Consider the following 20,977-nt stretch of genomic DNA (forward strand, 5'->3'; position numbering starts at 1 on the left):
TCTCAATAATTAAGTGCTACAAAAAACAGGGAAGTGTTGAGCGCACACAACGCCTTTAAAACCGCGCGTGTGCGGAACTCATCCGAAATATTTCACTCGAGCCGACTAGCTTGCTGACGAGACGGCAGCCTGCATCGCGTTTCTGTCAGACGTTTTAAAATGTCAGTTTGTTGCTGACTCAGGTGGCACCTCCTTCATCCCGCACTGTCAGTTTACTAATTGCTTGGTGGTGCTGAGGACACCAATTTCGTCTCTTCTTTTGATACTGACAAGCTCAGCTTTGCTGTTTGTTTCGTATTTGATGACGCAGCCCGGCACTGAATTCCCCTGTGATGTCAGCAGTAGGCGTGAAATACACGTGCCTTCAGGGACATTGGCACGCCACGGGTCCGAACCATATTTGATAATCGCTAGCCTTGTTTCAGCCCTATTTTAGGCACTGCGGTACTAGACGTTCAAATCCTTGGTCGAGCAGCTTGAGCTTTTCTTATAAACATGTCTTCACATGATATCTTCACTTATAAACATGTCTTCACATGACATCTCCACTTATACACATGTCTTCACATGACATCTGTCCCGAAAAATGCCAAAGGCAGTGTGTTGTCGCCAACAGCTTCTCAGCTCTTCAGCACTTGCTACCCGGCTCCGCGTACCATCGCTGCTTTCAAACGCAGTCCTAGCTCTGCGCTTACAAGCGGGCCACGCCACCGTTACCGTGCACCAGCAGGACAGGAACAGCGTCTTCCGCCGAGGAGACCCCTCCAAGCGCGCCGCTCGCCGCCGCCCGCCAGGCCGGCGGCTCGGCTGCCGGAGAGGATTAGCGAGTCGGCGCCGCCTCGGACACACGTGCCTCCCGAAGCCGATTACGGGGCGGCCGCGGCCGGCGCGGCGCCGGCTCCGGCGGGCGGGGTCACGCGTCCGGCGAGCGTGCAGAGGCCGCCCCGCTCCGGCACCGGCTGCGCCCGCCGGTCACAGGACAGGATGGCACAGACCGGCCGCGTCCGCGACCAAGGCAGCTGGGGGCACGAACAGCCGAGGGCCAGCTCGTCGCGCTCACGCTGGCGCCGCGCTGACCGTCGTGCGGAAAGAGGCCGGCTCGAACGCCGACCGGTGACTGGGCCTGACCACGGAATGTCGAGTGGTCTTGACGGCCATGCACGGCCGGCGGAGAACGCGTGGTGACTTGCAGTCGGCCTGGACCTCGGGTCAAACACACGCCGTCCATGAGTGCAGTTGTGAGTATATTGACTTATTACCGGACATTAGATATACACGTCTTTGACAACGGCACGGCTTCGCAGAGGGGACACGGCTACAACGACGCCGAGAAAGGCGTCGACTGCCCTCGGCAGTGTGGTTAACTAAGCACAGCCAAACGAATCTGGAACGCATAATGAACACGCCGCGCTCAAGGGCACCCTGCAGCAAGAGAACGCAACACAAACGCACATAAACGTGGAGCGTTGGAACATCCATTTCAACGCATCAAGCGGCCACTCGGCGCATGGCGCAACGCATGTACCCAGATTTAGCGACAAAGCGTCACAAGATGTCACTGTTGTCAACAAAGTCGTACATTACATCCGTACTGAGCAACGCAAAGGCATATGTACACAGTCATGAGCCAGCAACTGAATTTTAACGGGTACTGGAATTGAATCGATATTACATCAGAGCAAAGTGCGCTGGCAGACCTTTTGGCACACACCAGGTCACAAACTGTTCCGTGCAAGATTACCACATATCGGTAAGAGCAATGCACTTTAAGACATGTGATGGAGCTTGCACATACGCCAATGTAAGGATCATATGCCAAATGCCGCCTGTCAGGTACGTGTGTAAAACGCGAGACATGGCGTCGCTGAGCAGAAATCGCGAATTTTGCTAATTTTAGCACAATGTGGCAACATGACAAGCGCCACATTCAGAACACAAAACTCAACGGTACTCTTCTGCACGCGTATTCCACAGAACGCGCGAAGACAGTCATGAAAACGACGTTTCGGATAACCCAGCTACAATACAATTACGTTGGCGTAGTTGCATATTGTCTCGAGCTGACGGACTCGAATTGATGAAGGGGAAGCTCTATTTCATAAGCAGACGGAGGCAAACCCTGTTTGCCATTTAAGTAAGTCAGGGTTAATAATGCTGCCTTCATCAATGTCTGGTGGACACGGGCAAGTGGCACCCACTCGCCTCCCGCAGCAAGGATTCACACGTACTGAAGCGTGACCGACACATACCGTGCGCGAACGCACATTCCGATAATCAACTCCGAGTAAAGACCAATCCCTTTTTCATTCCTTAGCTGGAAACAATGGCTGCCGGACTGGACTAGACAGAAGACAACTAGCACTGTTTGATCGAATGCTCGCCCCCCCCCCCCCCCCCAGCCATGCCGGTGACGTCATACCAAGACGGGTCACGGGCCGCCACCTGCCCTCCAGCCCTTGGGCCCTCCACCGTCTCACCACGACCAGACAGGACCGGTCACAGGTCACAGGTTACACAGGTGTCAGACAGGTCACACCGCAGGGCGACCTGACCTCAGAGCATGCCCAGCGGCAGTGAGCTGACCGCGGCCGCCCCAGGAGCCGGATCTCCGGACGAGTCTCGCCGCACAGGCCCCTGGAGCGACGGCCCGCCGCCCTGTGACCCAGCCTCGGACCCGGGACCGTCTCCCCGCCCTCGGGCGTCGCCCTGGTGCGGCTCCGCGGCCGCAGGTGGTCTCGTCAGGCCGTGTCCAGCCGGAGGGTGCGCAGCTTGTGACAGTCGGCCAGCACGCAAGCAGCCTCGTTGGAGCCGCCACAGTAGCGCGACGACGAGAACACGGTCAGCAGACGTCCCTTCTGCTGCAACTGGTGACAGCACAACACCAGGTCAGTGAACACGGGAACAGCACAGCGACGAGAACACGGTCAGCAGACGCCCCTTCTGCTGCGACTGGTGACAGCACAACACCAGGCCAGTGAACACAGGAACAGCGGGGCAACGACGAGAACACGGTCAGCAGACGCCCCTTCTGCTGCAACTGGTGACAGAACAACACCAGGTCAGTGAACACAGGAACAGCGGGGCGACGACGAGAACACGGTCAGCAGACACCCCTGCTGCGGCAACTGGTGACGGCATTAACCAGGACAGAAAGCGAAACGTAACGACCGCTACACGATCAGGGGATAATTCTGAAATTCCCTTGCGACTGGTACAACGGCTGCAATTTGAAACAGCGCTCATCTAAACGGCTCTCAACATCCGTGTCCCTTTTTAAGACCTAAATCACCATCTGAGAGCTCATTCCAAGAATAAATCATTCTTATCCGAGCCGGCAGATCCTGCGAATACGTAGCCGACATACAAAATAACTCTGCCGGCAATTGGTATGCATCAGACGCGATCATTATACGACCTACCAGACCAAGCACCTCAAACACTCAAATCACCATCAATCAGTTTATGGGGAAGGTGTAGCCCACCTTGCTGGGAAAATCCACGCGCAGTCCCCGAGGAGACACAGCCCACACTATCATCGCCACATTGTGGAGCGTAGTTCTGGCGCGGACTAGATGCTGGGTAACGTCACAAAATATAAATTTTCGACTAACATTTCATCAACCGGTCGCAACAGGAAAACATGGGCCGTAAATCACAACTCATCTAGCCTCCGAGTGAAACACGGCATGGATACAGCCAACCTCACGCTACATCCGGCTTACAACTGAGGAAACTAGTGCGACGAATTCACTCATCGTCACAAATCAACACTGGAATGTCAGCCTCCTGCACTCCGTGTTATTGTCAGATGCACGGCAGCCTGATTGGAGGATGGCAGGCGGCATGATTGTGACCATGACCGTCAATTGGACCACATCATTAAAGCATGACCATCAACCTGCCTACATGGAATTATATTGGCCGCAAAACTGACCAAAAAACATGCAACGATTCTATTTACACCATAATTCTAGTTTACACTCTCATCCTGAGACCCTGGTGATTGTGCAAGCCGAAAGCTTTTTCTCCTGTCTTCTTTCGTCAATTATTTGAGGCATACAGTTACGGGTGGCATGTTAATAATCCCGTTTTAGCACCAAATACAGGCCGGTCAGATGCCCTCTACTTGGCAGAAGCCAAATCAGGTTGCAGTCCTCTAAAGCTCAAGTTCATCAGTGTGATCAGCAGTGATCAGTCAGTACCCACCCTGTACCAACAACAAAACACAGTGACATCCATTCACTCACGAATGAGGCCACACATAGCCCAACACGCGAACGCACGCACACACGTACAGATTCCCGTCCGCTCGCGCGTCTGCGCTCCAAACTTGGCGCGTGCCGCCTCTGTTCAATCGTGTTTCACTATTGGTGTAAGTGCTCTAATTTTGGTTTTCATAAAATTAGCCGTGAATTCTGATTCTTCCTGTGGCGTTGATGAAAGACGAATCTGATGATGATGATGACGTACGAGCGCCTTCACACATCAGAAAACCATGTACTGTTATCCAGCGCTTAGAGTGCCACTCCACTCCTCTCTTAACCACGCAAGAAGCAATCCAGACCCACCTGGAAACAGTCACGGCCAAGCCCATCTCAGGTCCAGCCATCCCAGAGCCGCCGAGAACCTGTCTGCCCGACGCCCCCGGGCGCGGCCCCTCTCCAGTTCTATCCCCGACACTGGGCCAGAAGCGGCGTCACACACACCTGGAAGCCGGCCTGTTGCACCTCGTGCGCGCGCACCACATGCGACAGCCCGTTGCGCTCGAGGAAACGGTCGAGTCCGTCGCTGCTGAACATATGCGCCGTGCCGCGCCGGTAGTTCTCAATGAAGCCGTCGTTCTCGCGCAGCTCGTCCAGCGTCTCCGAGCTGACACTACCCATGCTGCAACGGCAGGCCGACGGTGAGGCTGCACACTCGGCAGGCAGACGCTGAGACCCTTCTGCTGGCGCGCCGACTTGAGCGCGGAGGACTGTGACGAGTGTGGTCTCAGAGGGCGAATGTAACGACGGTGCGGAGGCCGATGCCGAGTTCATCGCGAGACAGCGCTCTCGCTATGGCGAGTTGGGCACAAAACAAAACGATAGCCAGCGTGCAACCCGTCTGGCGTGTCAAGTCGGCTGGCAGGACCACACGGCACGTTTTACGTCTCGCAAGGTTCAGTACCTTCCCACACGTCATGAAGCCTGTGACCTCATGAAAGACCCCAGCCAGTGACCAGCGAAACGAAAGAGCACCCCTTTGTACAACCAGAAACATAACTACTGCAAACCAGCCAGACATTCAGCCCCACCCCACCCAGACAAACGCCGCCAAGGCGCTGCGGCCCACCATCTTCTCCATCCTCGATCGGCGCCTGACCTGATGGGGTCGTTCCACATGATCTCCCAGGCGAGCGGACTCTGCGTCTCCGGCTGCGGCAGCGGGCACGGAATCCGGTTGATGGCCGACACGCGGCCGCCATCGATGGTGGGCGCCGGGATGCCGCCGTGCACGCAGAAGATCTGCAGCGGCAGCGACGCGCGCCGTCAGAACGCGGCGGACGGCGCGGGCGGCCAGCGCACACGCACGCCGTGTAGAGAACATAGCAAAATGAGCCAACTGAGTCGCGACGGAGGAACGTGCTGAAAGAAGCCTGCACACAGGGGCGGCGTCCGCGTATTCGATACAAGGAAGGGTCAGAGGGTGGGGAGAATGCCATCCTCTCCACCCAGAGGCCGGGGGAATGCCACCCTCTCCACCCAAAGGCCGGGGGAATGCCACCCTCTCCACCCAGAGGCCGGGGGGAATGCCACCCTCTCCACCCAGAGGCCGGGGGAATGCCACCCTCTCCACCCAAAGGCCGGGGGAATGCCACCCTCTCCACCCAGAGGACGGGGAGAATGCCACCCTCTCCACCCAAAGGCCAGGAGGAATGACACCCTCTCCACCCGGAGACCGGGGAGAGTGCCACCCTCTCCACCCAGAGCCCTCCCCGGCGACTTCGACCCTCTGACCTCACCCTGTTATCGATGACAGCGGCCAGCGGCATGGCGTCAAAGCACTCGTTGATGGCCTCCCACACCTCAGGCCCGGTGATTTTGCCGAACTTACTGATGCACTCCCTGGAATGTCAATAAAGACTATTAACACATAGCGTAAGCCAGCACAGCGAGAACGTGCCGTGTTCTTCGGCGATTGGTTTCACCCTATTCTGCGTGTATAGGGGGGGGGGGGGGGAGAAGGAAGACACTTTCTGCCCCATCATGGTTTTCGGTCGCCAGTCCCAAACAATCTGCCACAGCTCCTTGGAATTTGATGACTTTCCCTGATTGCTGCAACACCTGTTGGACGTAGCATTGTTTCAAATTTCAGTTTTAGAAATGTACTGCAGTTCTGCGACGAACCAATCGATGTTTCGCACGAGACAATAGGACCCGTGATACTTGACACGTCTGTCAAGGGAGGGAAGGGGGGGGGGGGGATCTACCGTCCTGCACGTCACCGCACTACAAGACATCGCGCGCGGAATAAGGGCGTCTTCGAGTCTGTTTTGGGAAACTTCGATGCTTTTCCCGTGGGTCGCCGACTTAGCTGGACGCGCGCGGGTGGCGCTGCGCCACATCCGGCCTCCATCCAAACTTCAGGAACCCGCAACACTCACAGCCGACTTGCACAAAACACGGCTAGCGGGCCCTTGGACCCACCCAACCCCAGTATCAGCAGACCCAGGACCCGCCCAGCAGCCGTTAAGTTCCAGATCACAGCTGAAAATCTCAGGGCTGACGCTCGTTCACCAACAGTCCGCTCGCCGGCCGTAAGACACCGACCGCCGAGCGCCGTCCGCCCGGGCTTAACACCGTCGGCCCAAACGGCTTTGAGATGGGTACCGACCCCTTCCCCTCCGGTGACCAAGACGACCTGCACCTCCCAAAAGGTCGAGGCTTCCACGCCAGCCCGGCACCGACCTGTGAAAAGTGAAGGTCTGCTGGATCTCGCGCACCTCGTGGTTGCCGCGCAGCAGGTGGAACTTGTTGGGGCACAGAAGCTTCTGCGAGAACAGGTAGGCCACCACCTGGCGACAGCGGGGCACAACTGAGCGCCGACAACCAGCTACCCATCAGCATCCAGCAGGCGGGACCGCACCGTCTGCCACAAAAGTCCTACACAACAAGGGCCCGGATAAACAAACAGCAGCAGACCTGCTGAACACTCTCAACTGGTAAGTAGCTGCCGCAATGAAGCCACTGTTTAAGTCCGCCCAAACGGAGAGCCGGCAAGCAGCAGTCCGGGCCGTCGCCTCACCTGCCAGGAAAGCTGCGTTTGGTGGCTAACCAAAGAACGCTCCGGGCTCCACTTAGGGGGCGTTTTGTTCGAAGTCACCCCGGATGCGGGGGCTCAGCCCAGCCTCCGACCATCCCACCCCATCCCAGATCAGGCCAGCGACCCAACACGCCCCAGCCCAGGGGCTCAGCCCAGCCTCCGACCGTCCCACCCCATCCCAGGTCAGGCCAGCGACCCAACACGCCCCAGCCCAGGGGCTCAGTCCAGCCTACGACCGTCCCACCCCATCCCAGGTCAGGCCAGTGACCCAACACGCCCCAGCCCAGGGGCTCAGTCCAGCCTACGACCGTCCCACCCCATCCCAGGTCAGGCCAGTGACCCAACACGCCCCAGCCCAGGGGCTCAGCCCAGTTCGGCCTCGGTGTGCACCAGCCCTCGAGAGAGCACCAACGCAGCCCAGACTGCAGCGATTCAGTGCCGGGGTATCCATCGACGCTGCTCCGATCAGCGCCCTCCCGCCCCGGACCAGTCCGGCCCGCCAGCGTCACCTCCACGCCGTGCGCGCCGCGGTCGACGTAGTCGCCGAGGAAGAGGAAGCTGGCCGGCGTCAGCAGGGGCCCCAGCCGCCACAGCGCCTTCTCGAAGCACACCAGGTCCTCGAAGTTGCCGTGGATGTCACCTACGACGCCGCACAGGCAGTGAGACGCGGGACACGACGGGGAGGTGCTTGCTAACTAGAGAGCCCAAAAGACGCGAGAGGGGGGCAACAGACGAAGGCAAAGGACGTGCAAAACACGGGCAAGGGACGTGTACTGACCCCACTAGTACAAGGGAGACGTCTTGTCTATGGTGAGTAGTCTACGAATACAGACAGCTCTGTTGGTGCACAGCACAGCAGCAGCAGCCGCACATCGCGTGCCGTTGTCCTTTCGAACCGACCACCACTTTTCAAGCGCTAACAAGACTCACAGCACCCCCCCCCCCTCCCTCCCCCCAGAAGCCGTGGGTAGCCTACACCCAGCGGCAGCCACCGCCTGCCGTCCACTCCGTCGAGCCCCAGACCACACGGAGCCGGCATCCCGACGCCCCCAGCCGCATGGCCACTCTTCCCGTACGCTCTCTGGGCCCGTCGAGCCCCAGCCCACGCGGGGCGGGCGCCTCTCAGCCGCGTGGCCACTCCTCCCGTCCGCTTTCTGGGCCCGTCGAGCCCCAGCCCACGCGGAACCGGTGCCCCTCAGCCGCGCCATCGGCCCGCTACCCACCGAGGATGTAGCAGGGAGACTTGAGCTGCAGCAGGCGCGGCTCCTGCGTCAGGATGTCCTTGACCAGGTAGCAGATCTGCAGCAGACACTTGGCCAGCACAGCCTTGTCCACCTGGCGGCAGCGGCGGCGGCGGCGCTCGGTCACGTGGTGCGGCAGGACACGACCATCCGGGGCCGGCACGCACAGACGGGCGGGCTAGGGTGCCGAGAGGGCGCGGCAAGGTCACAACAGGCCTGGGAGACAACGGCCACGCGGGCGGCACCAGCTCTGTGTGGTGCTCGGTCGGTGCCTCTGCACATGTAACACGCGGAATGACGCCGTGAATCGCGGAGCCGAGGTGGCACCAGCTCTGCGTGGTGCTCGGTCGATGCCTCTGCACAAGTAACACGCGGAATGACGCCGTGAATCGCAGAGCCGGGGCGGCACCAGCTCTGCGTGGTGCTCGGTCGGTGCCTCTGCCCATGTAACACGCGGAATGACGCCGTGGATCGCAGAGCCGGGGCGGCACCAGCTCTGTGTGGTGCTCGGTCGGTGCCTCTGCCCATGTAACACGCGGAATGACGCCGTGGATCGCGGACGGCAGGGATCGAAGCACACTCGGCTTTAGATGCCACATACCGCCATAACCGCGATGCAATCTGATCACATATATGGGTAGAATGAAGCCGGTTATACCCAGGGCAAATGCATTCTATACGTTGGCGACTTTCAAAGAATACGACTCCTGATACGCTTCCTAGGCGACTCAAGCTCCCGAGCTCTTCACACCATTCAGCGGAGTAAAGGAAAGGATATGAATCTTAACACATCCACCAGGGCACTCATCCAGACGCTAACTAAACGGCAATTCGAATTGACCCAGCTTCCTACTGCGCAGCCACAGCCCGTTCACGTGACAGCCCTGAACTAGCGTCCGTCCTGTTTGACCGACCGTAGAATCCGTGACACTCCGACGGGCGGCTCTGCCCGCCTTCTCTCACGTTTCCCCAGTGGAAGGCCTCCTTGGGCATGTGCTTGCCGCTGGCCTGGTCGGCGCGCACGGGCCGCTCGAAATAGCGCAGTCCGTTCAGCATCTCGTTGGGCTGCGACTTCTGGTTGAAACTGTCCACGGACGAGATACGCTCCCAGCGCATCTTCTTGTTGAGCCGGGCGGAGGCCGAGATGGTTGACGTGTCTGCACAGAGAACCGCCCGTCAGAGGCGCCGCCAGGGTGCGCGGACCAGAGCCGTGGGCGAGGTGCGCGCACCAGAGCCGTAATTGAGGTGCGTGTGTTGGGGACGCGGACAACGCACATCTCTTGGAGACGTGGCTTAAAAACATGAGTGAGAGACGTGGCTGGGTACGTAGGCGAGGTACGTAGGTCAGCTATACGCGAACGCGGTTCGTAGGGTCAAGTGTCGGTGAGCTGCATGGGCCTGACACGTGGGAGAGGTACGTGGGTTACATACGGGATGGATGGAGACGTCATAGGTACGTCAGATGGAGACATAAGTGAGGCGCGTGGGCTGGAGGCGTGTATGACAGTCGTGGGTGATGGACCTAACTTAGCGGCTTGGGTGAGATGTGGCACAAGTGCCAGACGCCTCGTTGGCCGGATCCCAACAATGTCAATAACGGCAGGCACTGAGTGAACAGTAATGTTATGCACATACAAATCATTCGAGTTTTGACTGAGTTAAGATCGAAATAATATTTTTCGAAAACGACAGGCCACCATTTCATTGTGAATGTCTCCGGTTGGCAAATCAATTCTTAGGTTAAGAGGGAAATCGACAATGCAAAAGACAAACTTGAGTTTCTGCGCACCGATACATTTTCAAAGCCTGCAGACAGTCCTACATTTATCCTTGCCGACCCGCTTGGCCGGGCCTGCGGCGTCGCCGCCCCACCTTCCATGTCCCAGAGGGCGTTGATGTCCAGAAGCGTGCCGGTGCGCTTCACGCGCACAGAGTGCGTGGCCAGCTCGTACTCGGTGCCCTCGGTACCGCCGGGAGGGCTGAAGAACGCGCCATCCACCACCGACACTGCGGCACGGCGGGGCCGGTGGTCAGCGAAGGCGGGGTGCCACGGCCGGCGCCGCACAGCGACACACAGCGCCAGCGGACCGCACAGCGACACACAGCGCCAGCGGACCGCACTGGCACGACTCCGGCAGGCGGGCCGCAGCAACCGCGGCCCAACGTACCGGCTGCACGGCACCACTCCAGACGAACTGATGACATTACGGCAGACCCTTCAGTGCCAGAAGGTCGCTCAGAACACAGACGTGTGGCAAGTCTCTGCACGGACGCGTCACTCGATGCGTACCGCGCACGGCGCAGGACGCTGCGCACCGACGGCAGCATCACCGCAGGGCAAGAGCGCCAACCAAACACGCTCAAACGACACGCCTCTCCACCACGTGAGCAGCAGAGGCGCCAGTGCCCGCGCCCGCGCCCCAGTGCCCATCCCGGCACCGGGCACCGCTCGCTCGCTCACCGTCCTCGACCCTCTCGCCGCCGTCGGACCGGTGCAGCGGGGAGCGGTCGAACTGCGCCGACGGACGTGGCGAGAGCCGGCCGCCGGGCACAGCCGCAGGGGCGTCGGCCGCGCCGCCGGCGCCCCTGCCGGTCGGTGACACCCCGTCAGTCACGTGCCGCCGCAGGCTTCACAGCCCACGGTCAGGGACGTGGAAAGCAGAAGGCCCAGACGGGGCGACGCAAGTCTGGGTGTGGTAAATTTGTCGGCCGTTTTGCCGGAATCAGTCAAAAACACGCATAGAACAATCCTTGGGAGGCAAATTAAATTGCTTTCCACCGAAATCCAACATCCTTTCGTGCTTGCGTGGGATGTTGCGTACCATGAGCATGAACAACTAAAGAACATGTTAACTGTTTTCTACGGACGCCATCATCCCCCCCCCCCCAATTCCCTTAAACAAGGGTCTCGCGTCTCCGGTGGCGAGCTCCGCCTCCCGCCCTAGTGCGCCTGCCTGTGCCGAAGCCGGTGCGCCGTCGGGTCACTGACGGGCAGCAGCGGGCGGCGCCGGCCACTCACCCGCCGGACAGAGCAGCAGCGGGCGGCGCCGGCCACTCGCCCGCCGGACAGAGCAGCAGCGGGCGGCGCCGGCCACTCATCCGCCGGACAGAGCAGCAGTGGGCGGCGCCGGCCACTCGCCCGCCGGACAGAGCAGCAGCGGGCGGCGCCGGCCACTCACCCGCCAGACAGGGCAGCAGCGGGCGGCGCTGGCCACTCACCCGTCGGACAGAGCAGCAGCAGGCGGCGCCGGCCACTCACCCGCCGGACAGAAGCAGCAGCGGGCGGCGCCGGCCACTCGCCCGCCGGACAGAGCAGCAGCGGGCGGCGCCGGCCACTCACCCGCCGGACAGAGCAGCAGCGGGCGGTGCCGGCCACTCACCCGCCGGACAGAGCAGCAGCGGGCGGCGCCGGCCACTCGCCCGCCGGACAGAGCAGCAGCGGGCGGCGCCGGCCACTCACAGCAGCAGCGGGCGGCGCCGGCCACTCACCCGCCGGACAGAGCAGCCGCGGGCGGCGCCGGCCACTCACCCGCCGCGGCGCAGGTAGCCCAGCGCCGACTGGGGCGAGCGCAGCAACAGCGACGTGCCACGGAACTTCAGCTGACCGACGCCGGTCAGAAACTCGGTGAGTGTCAGGTACTCGCTCGACTCGGCACCGAACACCCTGCCGATGACGCGGCGGCGCCCTGTCAGCGACCACCGGCAGCGGACGCCGCGCGCCGGGTACAGCGCGGCGCGGCGGCGCGCGGCTCTGACGGCGCGGCATTCGGCGCGCGGCGGAACAGCGGGTCCGCGGCACGGGCGGCACCGAAGCACACCTGCCATGGCGCGGCTGGCGTCTTCAGCTGACTGCACTGACAGCTGGAGTGAACAGACGCAGCTCGGAAGCCGGCACTCAGCAGCTAACGCACGACCCGCATCACCAGCTCCGGCATGAAAGCACGCTACGTTGACGTAAACACAATGCACTCGTGCCACGTGCCTGCTCCATTGTGGTTAACTGTCATAGCAAACATCCCATAGGCATCACTCCGGTGAACTCAACAATGTCACCGATGCCAATTTTTGACGGGTGATACGGAGCTCGTATCCTCCCACCTGCCAAAATGGCAGATAACTCCCACTGTTTTCAGCGAAAATTTTCCGCGCGTTAGCTGTCGACACTGCGACAGACAAACAGCCTCCCGTTGCCTAGTCACGTGGACGGAGGCAATGCACGCACAAGTGTATGCTCTGCCCCGTCACGTGACAGCAGACATGGCCCCTCACATGGGCCCTGAACTGTCACGTAACCGCCGGCATGTCACTTACTTGGCACTCTGCTCCGTCACATGCACCAGCTCCTCCTTGTTGACGCTCTGACCCTTGAAGCGGCGAATGTCGGTCACGATCTGGCGGAACTCGGAGAACTCCAGCCGGCCGTCGTTGTCCCTGTCGTAGTACCTGAAACGCACCTGGCGTTGGCTTACTGGTACCGCCGTTGGCTTTGTCAGTGCATTCCACATTCAGCTATCCCACCGAAACGAGCCGTGATTTAAGTGACAGGACAGAAAGGCCCCGGATGATCCTCTGCTCCCGCACTGCGTCTGTCCCTCCGTTCGGGTCAGTGCGTGCATAGACGTTCTCTGCTGGATCTTCACACCAGCCTGAAGTCGATCTTTAACCCCGCACGGCCTACGTCACCCGCGTCAGCACACACCATCCGCCAACAAGATCTCGGTCTCGGTCCCCCGACTCACCTGAATGTGGCGACACTAGATCTCGGCTCTCAAGATGTCGCGGTGGGAATATCGGCTCCCACCTGAAGATGTAGCGGCAGCGGACCCTGGCTCCCACCTGAAGATGTAGCGGCAGCGGACCCTGGCCCCCACCTGAAGATGTAGCGGCAGCAGACCTCGGCTCCACCTGAAGATGTAGCGGCAGCGGACCCTGGCTCCCACCTGAAGATGTAGCGGCAGCGGACCCTGGCTCCCACCTGAAGATGTAGCGGCAGCGGACCCTGGCTCCCACCTGAAGATCTCCCACCTGAAGATGTGAAGCGGCAGCGGACCCTGGCTCCCACCTGAACATGTAGCGGCAGCGGACCCGGCTCCCACCTGAAGATGTATCGCGTCAGCGTACCCATGGCCTCCCACCAATATATAGCGGCAGCGGACCCTGCTCCGCGGACCCTGGCTCCCACCTGAAGATGTAGCGGCAGCGGATCTCGGCGGGCGGGCCGCCGTGCTGTGTGCACGGCTCCAGCGCGGCCAGGCCGAACAGCAGGTCACGGTACGTGAGCGCGCCGCGCCCCTGCGAGTCCAGACTCCTGCAAACACGGCCGGCACCCCGGTCACAGGTGCCCGGTCACAGCCGCCCCGGTACAGCCGTCCCGGTCACAGGTGTCCCGGTCACAGCCCGCCCGACAGCTGGCCACAGCTGTTTGGCTGTCCGCCGCAAGAACGAAAGGTACGTACATTTACGTGAAGTGTACTGTATTTGTATACATGGTTCCAGTCAACTTTCATGGACCGTCTACGACCATCTAGAATCTCGACCCACATCGTCTCATCACTGCATGCACAGGCGTACGAATACAACAAAGCCCTTCGGAAATTTGTTTCTTCTCCGACATGCATCCAAGTTCAAAGTCAGAGCAAAGCGAAAATGGCTGCTAATTCAATTCAACTTATGTTCCATACCGCCAAGGAAGGATGATATGAGCATGCTATGACGAACGCAGGGCGATAGCATTCAGGAAGAACCATACCAGTTAAACAGAGGTCTAGTGGGAGTACAAAAAAACAATGACAGATAACCCAAAGTGCGACGCCAGGCGTAGCAAGACAAACAGCTCAAGGACAGTGGAAGGGACGGCAGCTTAAACAAACGCATGCAGCTACCTGAACAGGTCCTGATGCGTCGACTGTTCCCAGCCAATATGTTGCACAAGATCAGAGAATCGCGAGAAGTTCATGAACAGGCAGGGGAAGCAGCGCCGCACAAACTCCTCGTATAGCAGACCCTGCTCTGAAAAGGCCCAGACCAGACCGAGGCCGAGATGCATCAGATGCAGCAAGACATACATCACACAGACAGCTGGTTTCACAGGTCAAACAGACCTACGAGCGGCAGCTGTCGCTTGGCAGCGTCGTAGACTTGGCAACTGGAAACATGCATGCTGACATCAAGTCGCGAGGAGACCAAAATGTAACGTATCGAGCATGGCTATCAACTAAGCAGGTTAACCTCAACACGGGCCCGGATGAAGGTTTGAGCACAATCGGGGGAGGGGGGGAGGGGTGAGTGTGGGGTCAATTTGGCTCCACGGATTTAAATGAGAGCCAGACACCAAAGTCTCAAGGTATGTGGTGTTTGTAAGTAAGTTCGCCATGTAATCAATGTAAGTTTCAATCAATCTACGTTTGCTTGTGTAAAATTTCTAAGCTCCTAGCTCGTCACCTTTGGGTCACAAAGGTAAAACAAAACCGAACTTAAGATCGATATTTAAAGTGTTCCCAGTCTTCATACAACCACATTCAATCTCGATATATTTGCGATTGTTTTAACATTTAAACTCGAAATCAGCATAAAGAACTACCCTAGGCAGCATGCTCCTGAAAAGGGAATTGGCGTCAAAAACTTCCTCATTTCACGTTTTCCAGCGATAAAGCGGTTTGGCTTTTACCTCGATCTGACCTTCATACCTGACTCAGTCAATGGAATTAACCGTAATCCTAAATTCAACTCTCCTATTGTCTAAAAAAAAACCTCCTCAAAGACGTATGAATTCGCCTAACACGCCCTTTTCTCATAAGAACAATTTCCAAGGAGGTGCTTTCAATGACAACCACGACCTGGCTTTGACCTTTAGGTCAATGATCTTACGAGGAATATCACATTTGTAAAGCGAAAGGTCGGCTACTGAATTGCCAACAGCCGTACCAAGTACGGCGCGGCTATGCCGCACCGTTCGCAAGTTGTTCAGAAAAAAAAACGTTGAGGGTCAGATTGACCTCCCCACCCATTTCCCCAAGCTCATGTTAACACGCGCTCGTGTGGGGGGGGGGTCAAATTGACCCCCGAAGGTTCTTCCAAAATGGTTTCCGAACGGCGCGGCGTCATAGCTGTAGACAATTGAATAGCGGATCGATTTAAATAAAAAATAGGGCATACCTTGTAAGGTCGCTGACCTATGGCAGGTCAAATTCTGGTCATGGTTTCGGCGAAGGCAATTTCTACGGAACCGTTCAATCTGATACAACAACGGAGTGTTTGACGAAGCCATATATCTCTGAGATGCTTTCTTAGGCACCACAAATATTGAATGAGTAGATCACGTTGACCTAAGGTCATGTATGAAGGTCAGACCAAGGTCACAACCAACCTGATTTATTACTCTAGGGCCTGCTGTATGGGATAGTTTCTGGTGCTCATTTCAAATTTACTGACAATGGGAACGGCATTTTACATCTTTCATTGACTTCTTAGAGGTCAGAACAGGTTACTGACCTAAGATGACCCAGGTAGACATTTTGTTTTAGGAACATACTGCCTGGCGCAGTCTTTGTCGCTTATTCAAATGCAAAACTCAAAGCGGCCTTGCATGATTTTGGTCACCATGACCTTCAAAAAGTCAAACAAGGTCACTAGCCTCAAATGGGCTGGCGGCCTTTTGCTTACAAACACTTGACTAAATTCTGGGGCACTTTGGAGACCAACCTGGAATTTGACCTTGTTTCACCTTATTTGACCTGAGGATCATGACCTAGGAAACTCAAACTTAAAGCTAAGTGAGTTCACGTACAGGTCAAGACGCCCTGTAAATTTGGTGTCTCTAGCTACCTTAGTTCCCGAGATCTCGAGGGGGGGGGGTCAAATTGACCCCTCCACCCGAGCGAAGGGTATCTGGCCGGCCACCCGGGCGCGTGTTAAAGGAATGGGACCTACCGCAAAATCCGCTTTAACTGAATCATAAATACGCTGCGGTGTACTTTTCATATTCAACTGACGTTCTTTTATTTTGTTTGGAGCTATTCTCCTTGTGCCGCAAAGTGTAGGATTGAACACGAGCGCAAAGGGAGCAAGAGGGGGCTGAGATACCTTCACTAACGCGTCGGTTATTTCCCCGTGGTTCCACCCTGAACAAAACAGAACGATGCCATCATTTCAAGGGCTCCAGGTTTGTTGCGACTGAAAACTAACCTTCAGAATGACGATTTTTTGCTCGTTTCAAGGAAAATCAAGTCAAATAATTTGTTAAGTATGACCAAACACATGCATTTTACAATGGATGTACAACTAGTATATCATAAATCAGCCCCAGTCTTGTGGGAAGGCCACGTAGCTGAGAAGTGCTCGATACTTCACAACCAACATATCCGCGATTCCGACATCACCCACAAAACTGAAATCAGCACACACGGGAAATACAAACTGAGATGACTGCCAATCGCCAGCTATCAGAATACTAAACCATTGACAAATGCATGCCCGAGCAAGGTGATGCCGGCCTGTGGCGAGTACTCAATCTGCCGGACCACACGGTGTGGCAGTCACAGACAAAGCTACCTTATTAATCGAACAGGCACGACGCAGAGCGCATGGGAAGCCTTTCTGAGCTCAAAGCTCCTCTTCCACTCACCTTGCTTGAAGAACTTGGCCGCCTCCAGCAGGTGTTCGTGCGGCAGCTTGACAGCGCGCTCCTCGGCCAGCACGTAGATGTAGCCGCCGCCCTTCTCGTCCAGCGTGACCTGGTGCGCACCTGAGCTGGTGGGCTGCTCGCGGGCCTCGGCCAGCTGCAGGTACTCGAGCACCTCGGGGCTGGCCATCAGTCGTGCCTCGGCCACGCACGCGCGCACCTGAGCCGGCGTCATCCAGCGCAGCAGCGGCTTGACCTGGCGCAGGCGGCGGCGGATGTCAGCGGTCGCAAGCGCACGTCAGCCGGCATGGCTCTGTACAGTGTTGAGATACAAATGGTCTGGTGACTGACACACAGTGCCTTGCCTTGCCTTGCCTATTTCACATGCCTCTGCCGCGCTGTTGCATAATCACCAGCAGCTGGGGAACTCTACATGTAATGCGTTCCTCGTGCCTTTGGTGAACTGCTGCATAAGCTACGTCCTGCTAAATTCAATGAGCTTCAGGACAAACATCTAGATACAAGGGTAGAACATAATGGTTCCTGGCATCCCAGAATGTGGGGCTTTTTAGGCATCCACAAATGTAAGGTTCAGGAAGAGTCCTGCGGCAACAACGTCTCAAGAGCAGGCATGGGGACAGAGCCAATTTCTGCTTCTCAAAACCCAGGTTTTCCCCTAATGGCTTCAGTAAGCTTGGGCTTGGAACTATTTTTCACAGTTGGCTTTGGCTTGAGCTTCAAACAATTTTCAAATAAAGACCTCGGGTTTGTCGGGGATTTTTTCCCTTCAGTTGCAACTCTTAGCCACAAAATCTTGCTGGTTGTATCAACACAAAATGGCAAACTTTTTGTGGCTGCAGCACTTGCATGGCTGAAAACTAAAAATCCCCTGGTCATCCTCATGACCAATGAACACCCGCTATCAGTCAGTACACAACTATCTGAAATGCTATGAATATATTAACATCAAAAGGCAAAAAAATAACAGTCTGAAAACCAGTTTTTAGTGCTAGACAGACCCAAAAATGACTTCAGTTTCACAATGCCACATTGTACACCAGATTTGACTTGGGTGGGGTTGTGTCAGTGTGTGTGTGTGTCATTGGGGCTTTACGACGCACTCAGCTACTGAGGCCATATGGCGTCACCTGCCTCTCACCCTGGCAGGAAGGGTGGGCACCGCAGGGAATCAAAGCCGGTACCTCTGGTTTCCCAGGCACGTAGTTAACCACTACACTACTGGTGCTCGACTTGGGTGGGGTTCCATCTCATTATTTCAAGGTGATGGGCTCTGTTGACTTCTTGTTTCTGAAGTTCCATGCTGCTGATTTATGCTCCATCTTAGTGTGCACAATGCCTGAAGTCACTGCCTTGGAATTTGGCTCTACATTTAAAAAGCATCAAAAATGCTTTGCATTCTTGAAAAAATGCAGGCATTTGCTTTGATTTTGCTTTCACTCTGCAACTTAAAGCAACCAGCCTCTGGCTTAACTTTGATCCCATACCACTGTCTATGTCTCAGATTTGGCTTCAGAGCCAAATACCTGGCTTCATCACCTCAACTGCTACTCAGTTAAAAAAAAACTACCTGTATGTGTACTACCTGTATGCAATGCGTATGGTCAGACAGACAACATGGCTCTGACACAAAGCGGGCTGGATATTCAAGTGGCAGAGTCTTGTGTATTTGATGCTGTGAGCCTATTTGTGTATGTTTATGCTAGCTGTAGGAAATATGTAGAGCAAGGCACAAAACAATTTGGAAGGATGGAATTGGTACTGAATCATAACCTGCTGTCACCAGCCCAGCTCCCCAGATTGCAGCTCAATGAATAAATTATGTTATAACATTTACTGTGGCAAGCAATGATGCAGCATAGCTACCTCCCCCCAGCCTGACTCCTTTGGCCACATTCACTTAAAAATTTGCTTATATGATCATAGTGACTACAGACAATGCATGCTATTCATTCCAGATCCTATCATTAATATGTTACAAAACAAACCCTACTAGTCAATTTCTGTTTCACAGAGTAGGCAGGGAAAGGTGCAAAGAACATGGCTCAAAGACAATGAATATTGGCAAACAAACCATGCATGATGCTAATATAATGTGCTATATTTTGACATGTAGGTGGCAAAAAATGATGGAGGGAAAAACATCCATGGAGAGCAAAACAAGCATACATTATAGCATAGCTCTTGAAACCATAATGAATCTAAAAAATACCTTAGTCTTGTTTTTGATCTTGTTATTAACTTTGATGTAGAAGACAACATGGCTGATTGCTCGGGCCAAGCACGGGATGAAAAATCTCTGGATCTTGAGCAGTTGAGGGCTAATATCACAAGAACCAATGAGCTGGAAATAAAACAGAACTTCAGCCCTCTTGTATGAGGCATAGTCATGGCACATACACATATAGTCCAATGTCTAGAAAACATCATAATTGGTACTTGAGCAGATTTTCATTAAACATAAATATCACAATATGTTGCAGGCATACATCAATATATTATGCAATACTTATAATAATGTTTATCTTCATAATTATAGATATGATCAACATAGGCAAAATACTCAAATTTATGCTTAGGGTTGTATGTAAATATCATGAAGTTTATGCTTGCCTTTCCAAGCTTTGAGCTCAAAACACCTAAAATGACCAAAAATACCACCCAGCTACTATTGACTACATGCGCCTGTCTGCCTTTAACCCAATATTACTTCAGGACAACAGCACAGCTTCTAAGTGAGGGTCTACATGCATACAATTACAAACCTCATTGAGCTTGTTTTGAACCACTTTACTCCATGTATTCAGTGCCACAGTAGTAGGCCCTCCAGGCAAGAATGTCCCATGCATGCTCTCCCTCTCTTGCACATCTCTAAACAGGTACGTCTCATCTTCTGAGTTAAAAAGCAAAAGTGAGACGTGATCATTTTGCAGATTGGATGTGAATGTCCAGGCCTCAGCAGCAGCCATATCTGTGGCTTATCATGAACATGGGAATTAATTATTTTACAGTCTTGTACTCAACCACATTGGGTAGGGCTGTTTTCAAAAGCAATGCTGCCTAGGTACCAGGCATATTTAATGCCAATCCGAGCATAACGATCTGTTGCCCTGCCCCCGTTATAACTGGTAGGGGCGTACTCCACACAGCTTCTTTGAATTCTGAGGAAGTTGCAAATGGGCGCCAGATGTACTTATTCTTCTGCCTGGCGAATAAACAACCCTGCGGCCCCGCAACCGCGCAAACAGTGGGGAAGCTCTGGCTAGATTATTAACTTGGTTTGTTTACATTTCAAGGCCCAAGGGAGCAAGTCAAGGCCAGCCAGCTGATGTTGGTGGCACTGACCTTTCATGATAGGATACACGCTAATTTCACTTATTTTACCGTCAGCTTTGTACAAGAAAAGAAGTCTCCAAGAACGATGACAAATTCAGTAGCATTAACGCATTTGCCATTTATTGCTATGCATACTGGACATGGCTGCACTTCATAGGTCTTTAGATTCTTGTATGTTTGAATTGCTAAGCACGATGACCTTGCTTTAAGCAACCTACTGATAGCTGCTATACTGCCAAGATAAGGTAAAGGAAACTGAACTTGGTACAAAATTATGATACCACCACTCAAAAACGGGCTTTCTACGTCACCAAAAGCATAACAGCTTCTGCTGAACGGTATCGAACATGCTTCCCCTGATGTGGTTGTGGTTATTGATAAATTGCTTATAAGTATGATAATCAAGTTATTTCTCAGAGCTAAAAAGTTATTTCAATAACAAAAACTTGGTTTTAAACAT

The 20,977-nt window shown here is 55.4% G+C and overlaps 1 protein-coding gene across 1 annotated transcript; it reads right to left on the minus strand.

The window, feature by feature from the left end:
* Positions 1-1,226: 1,226 nt before the first annotated feature.
* LOC119099048 (uncharacterized) lies at positions 1,227-20,428 on the minus strand. The gene is made up of 17 exons (XM_037222099.1): positions 19,947-20,428; positions 19,394-19,525; positions 17,167-17,419; positions 14,426-14,552; positions 13,726-13,851; positions 12,855-12,986; positions 12,073-12,207; positions 11,005-11,129; positions 10,416-10,550; positions 9,507-9,700; positions 8,526-8,637; positions 7,812-7,942; positions 6,948-7,054; positions 6,002-6,104; positions 5,362-5,504; positions 4,707-4,884; positions 1,227-2,864 (listed from the first exon to the last, which is right to left on the minus strand). The coding sequence occupies exons 1-17, from the start codon at positions 20,148-20,150 to the stop codon at positions 2,739-2,741; spliced, it is 2,463 nt and encodes an 820-aa protein (XP_037077994.1). The 5' UTR covers positions 20,151-20,428; the 3' UTR covers positions 1,227-2,738.
* Positions 20,429-20,977: the final 549 nt, after the last annotated feature.

Source organism: Pollicipes pollicipes, unplaced genomic scaffold (assembly GCF_011947565.3).
Source record: "Pollicipes pollicipes isolate AB1234 unplaced genomic scaffold, Ppol_2.1 Scaffold_4740;HRSCAF=5597_pilon_pilon_pilon, whole genome shotgun sequence".
Lineage (NCBI taxonomy): Eukaryota > Metazoa > Arthropoda > Thecostraca > Pollicipedomorpha > Pollicipedidae > Pollicipes > Pollicipes pollicipes.

Bases quoted from the DNA above. Each gene is read 5' to 3' on its own strand.
- LOC119099048 (XM_037222099.1), bottom strand. From the start codon at position 20,150: ATGGCTGCTGCTGAGGCCTGGACATTCACATCCAATCTGCAAAATGAT. The intron at 8,638-9,506 runs GTGAGAGAAGGC...CGCTGCCGCCAG, and splicing joins AGGCCTTCCACTGGGGAAAC to GTGGACAAGGCTGTGCTGGC. The intron at 6,105-6,947 runs GTCGGTGCCGGG...TTGACATTCCAG, and splicing joins CAGACCTTCACTTTTCACAG to GGAGTGCATCAGTAAGTTCG.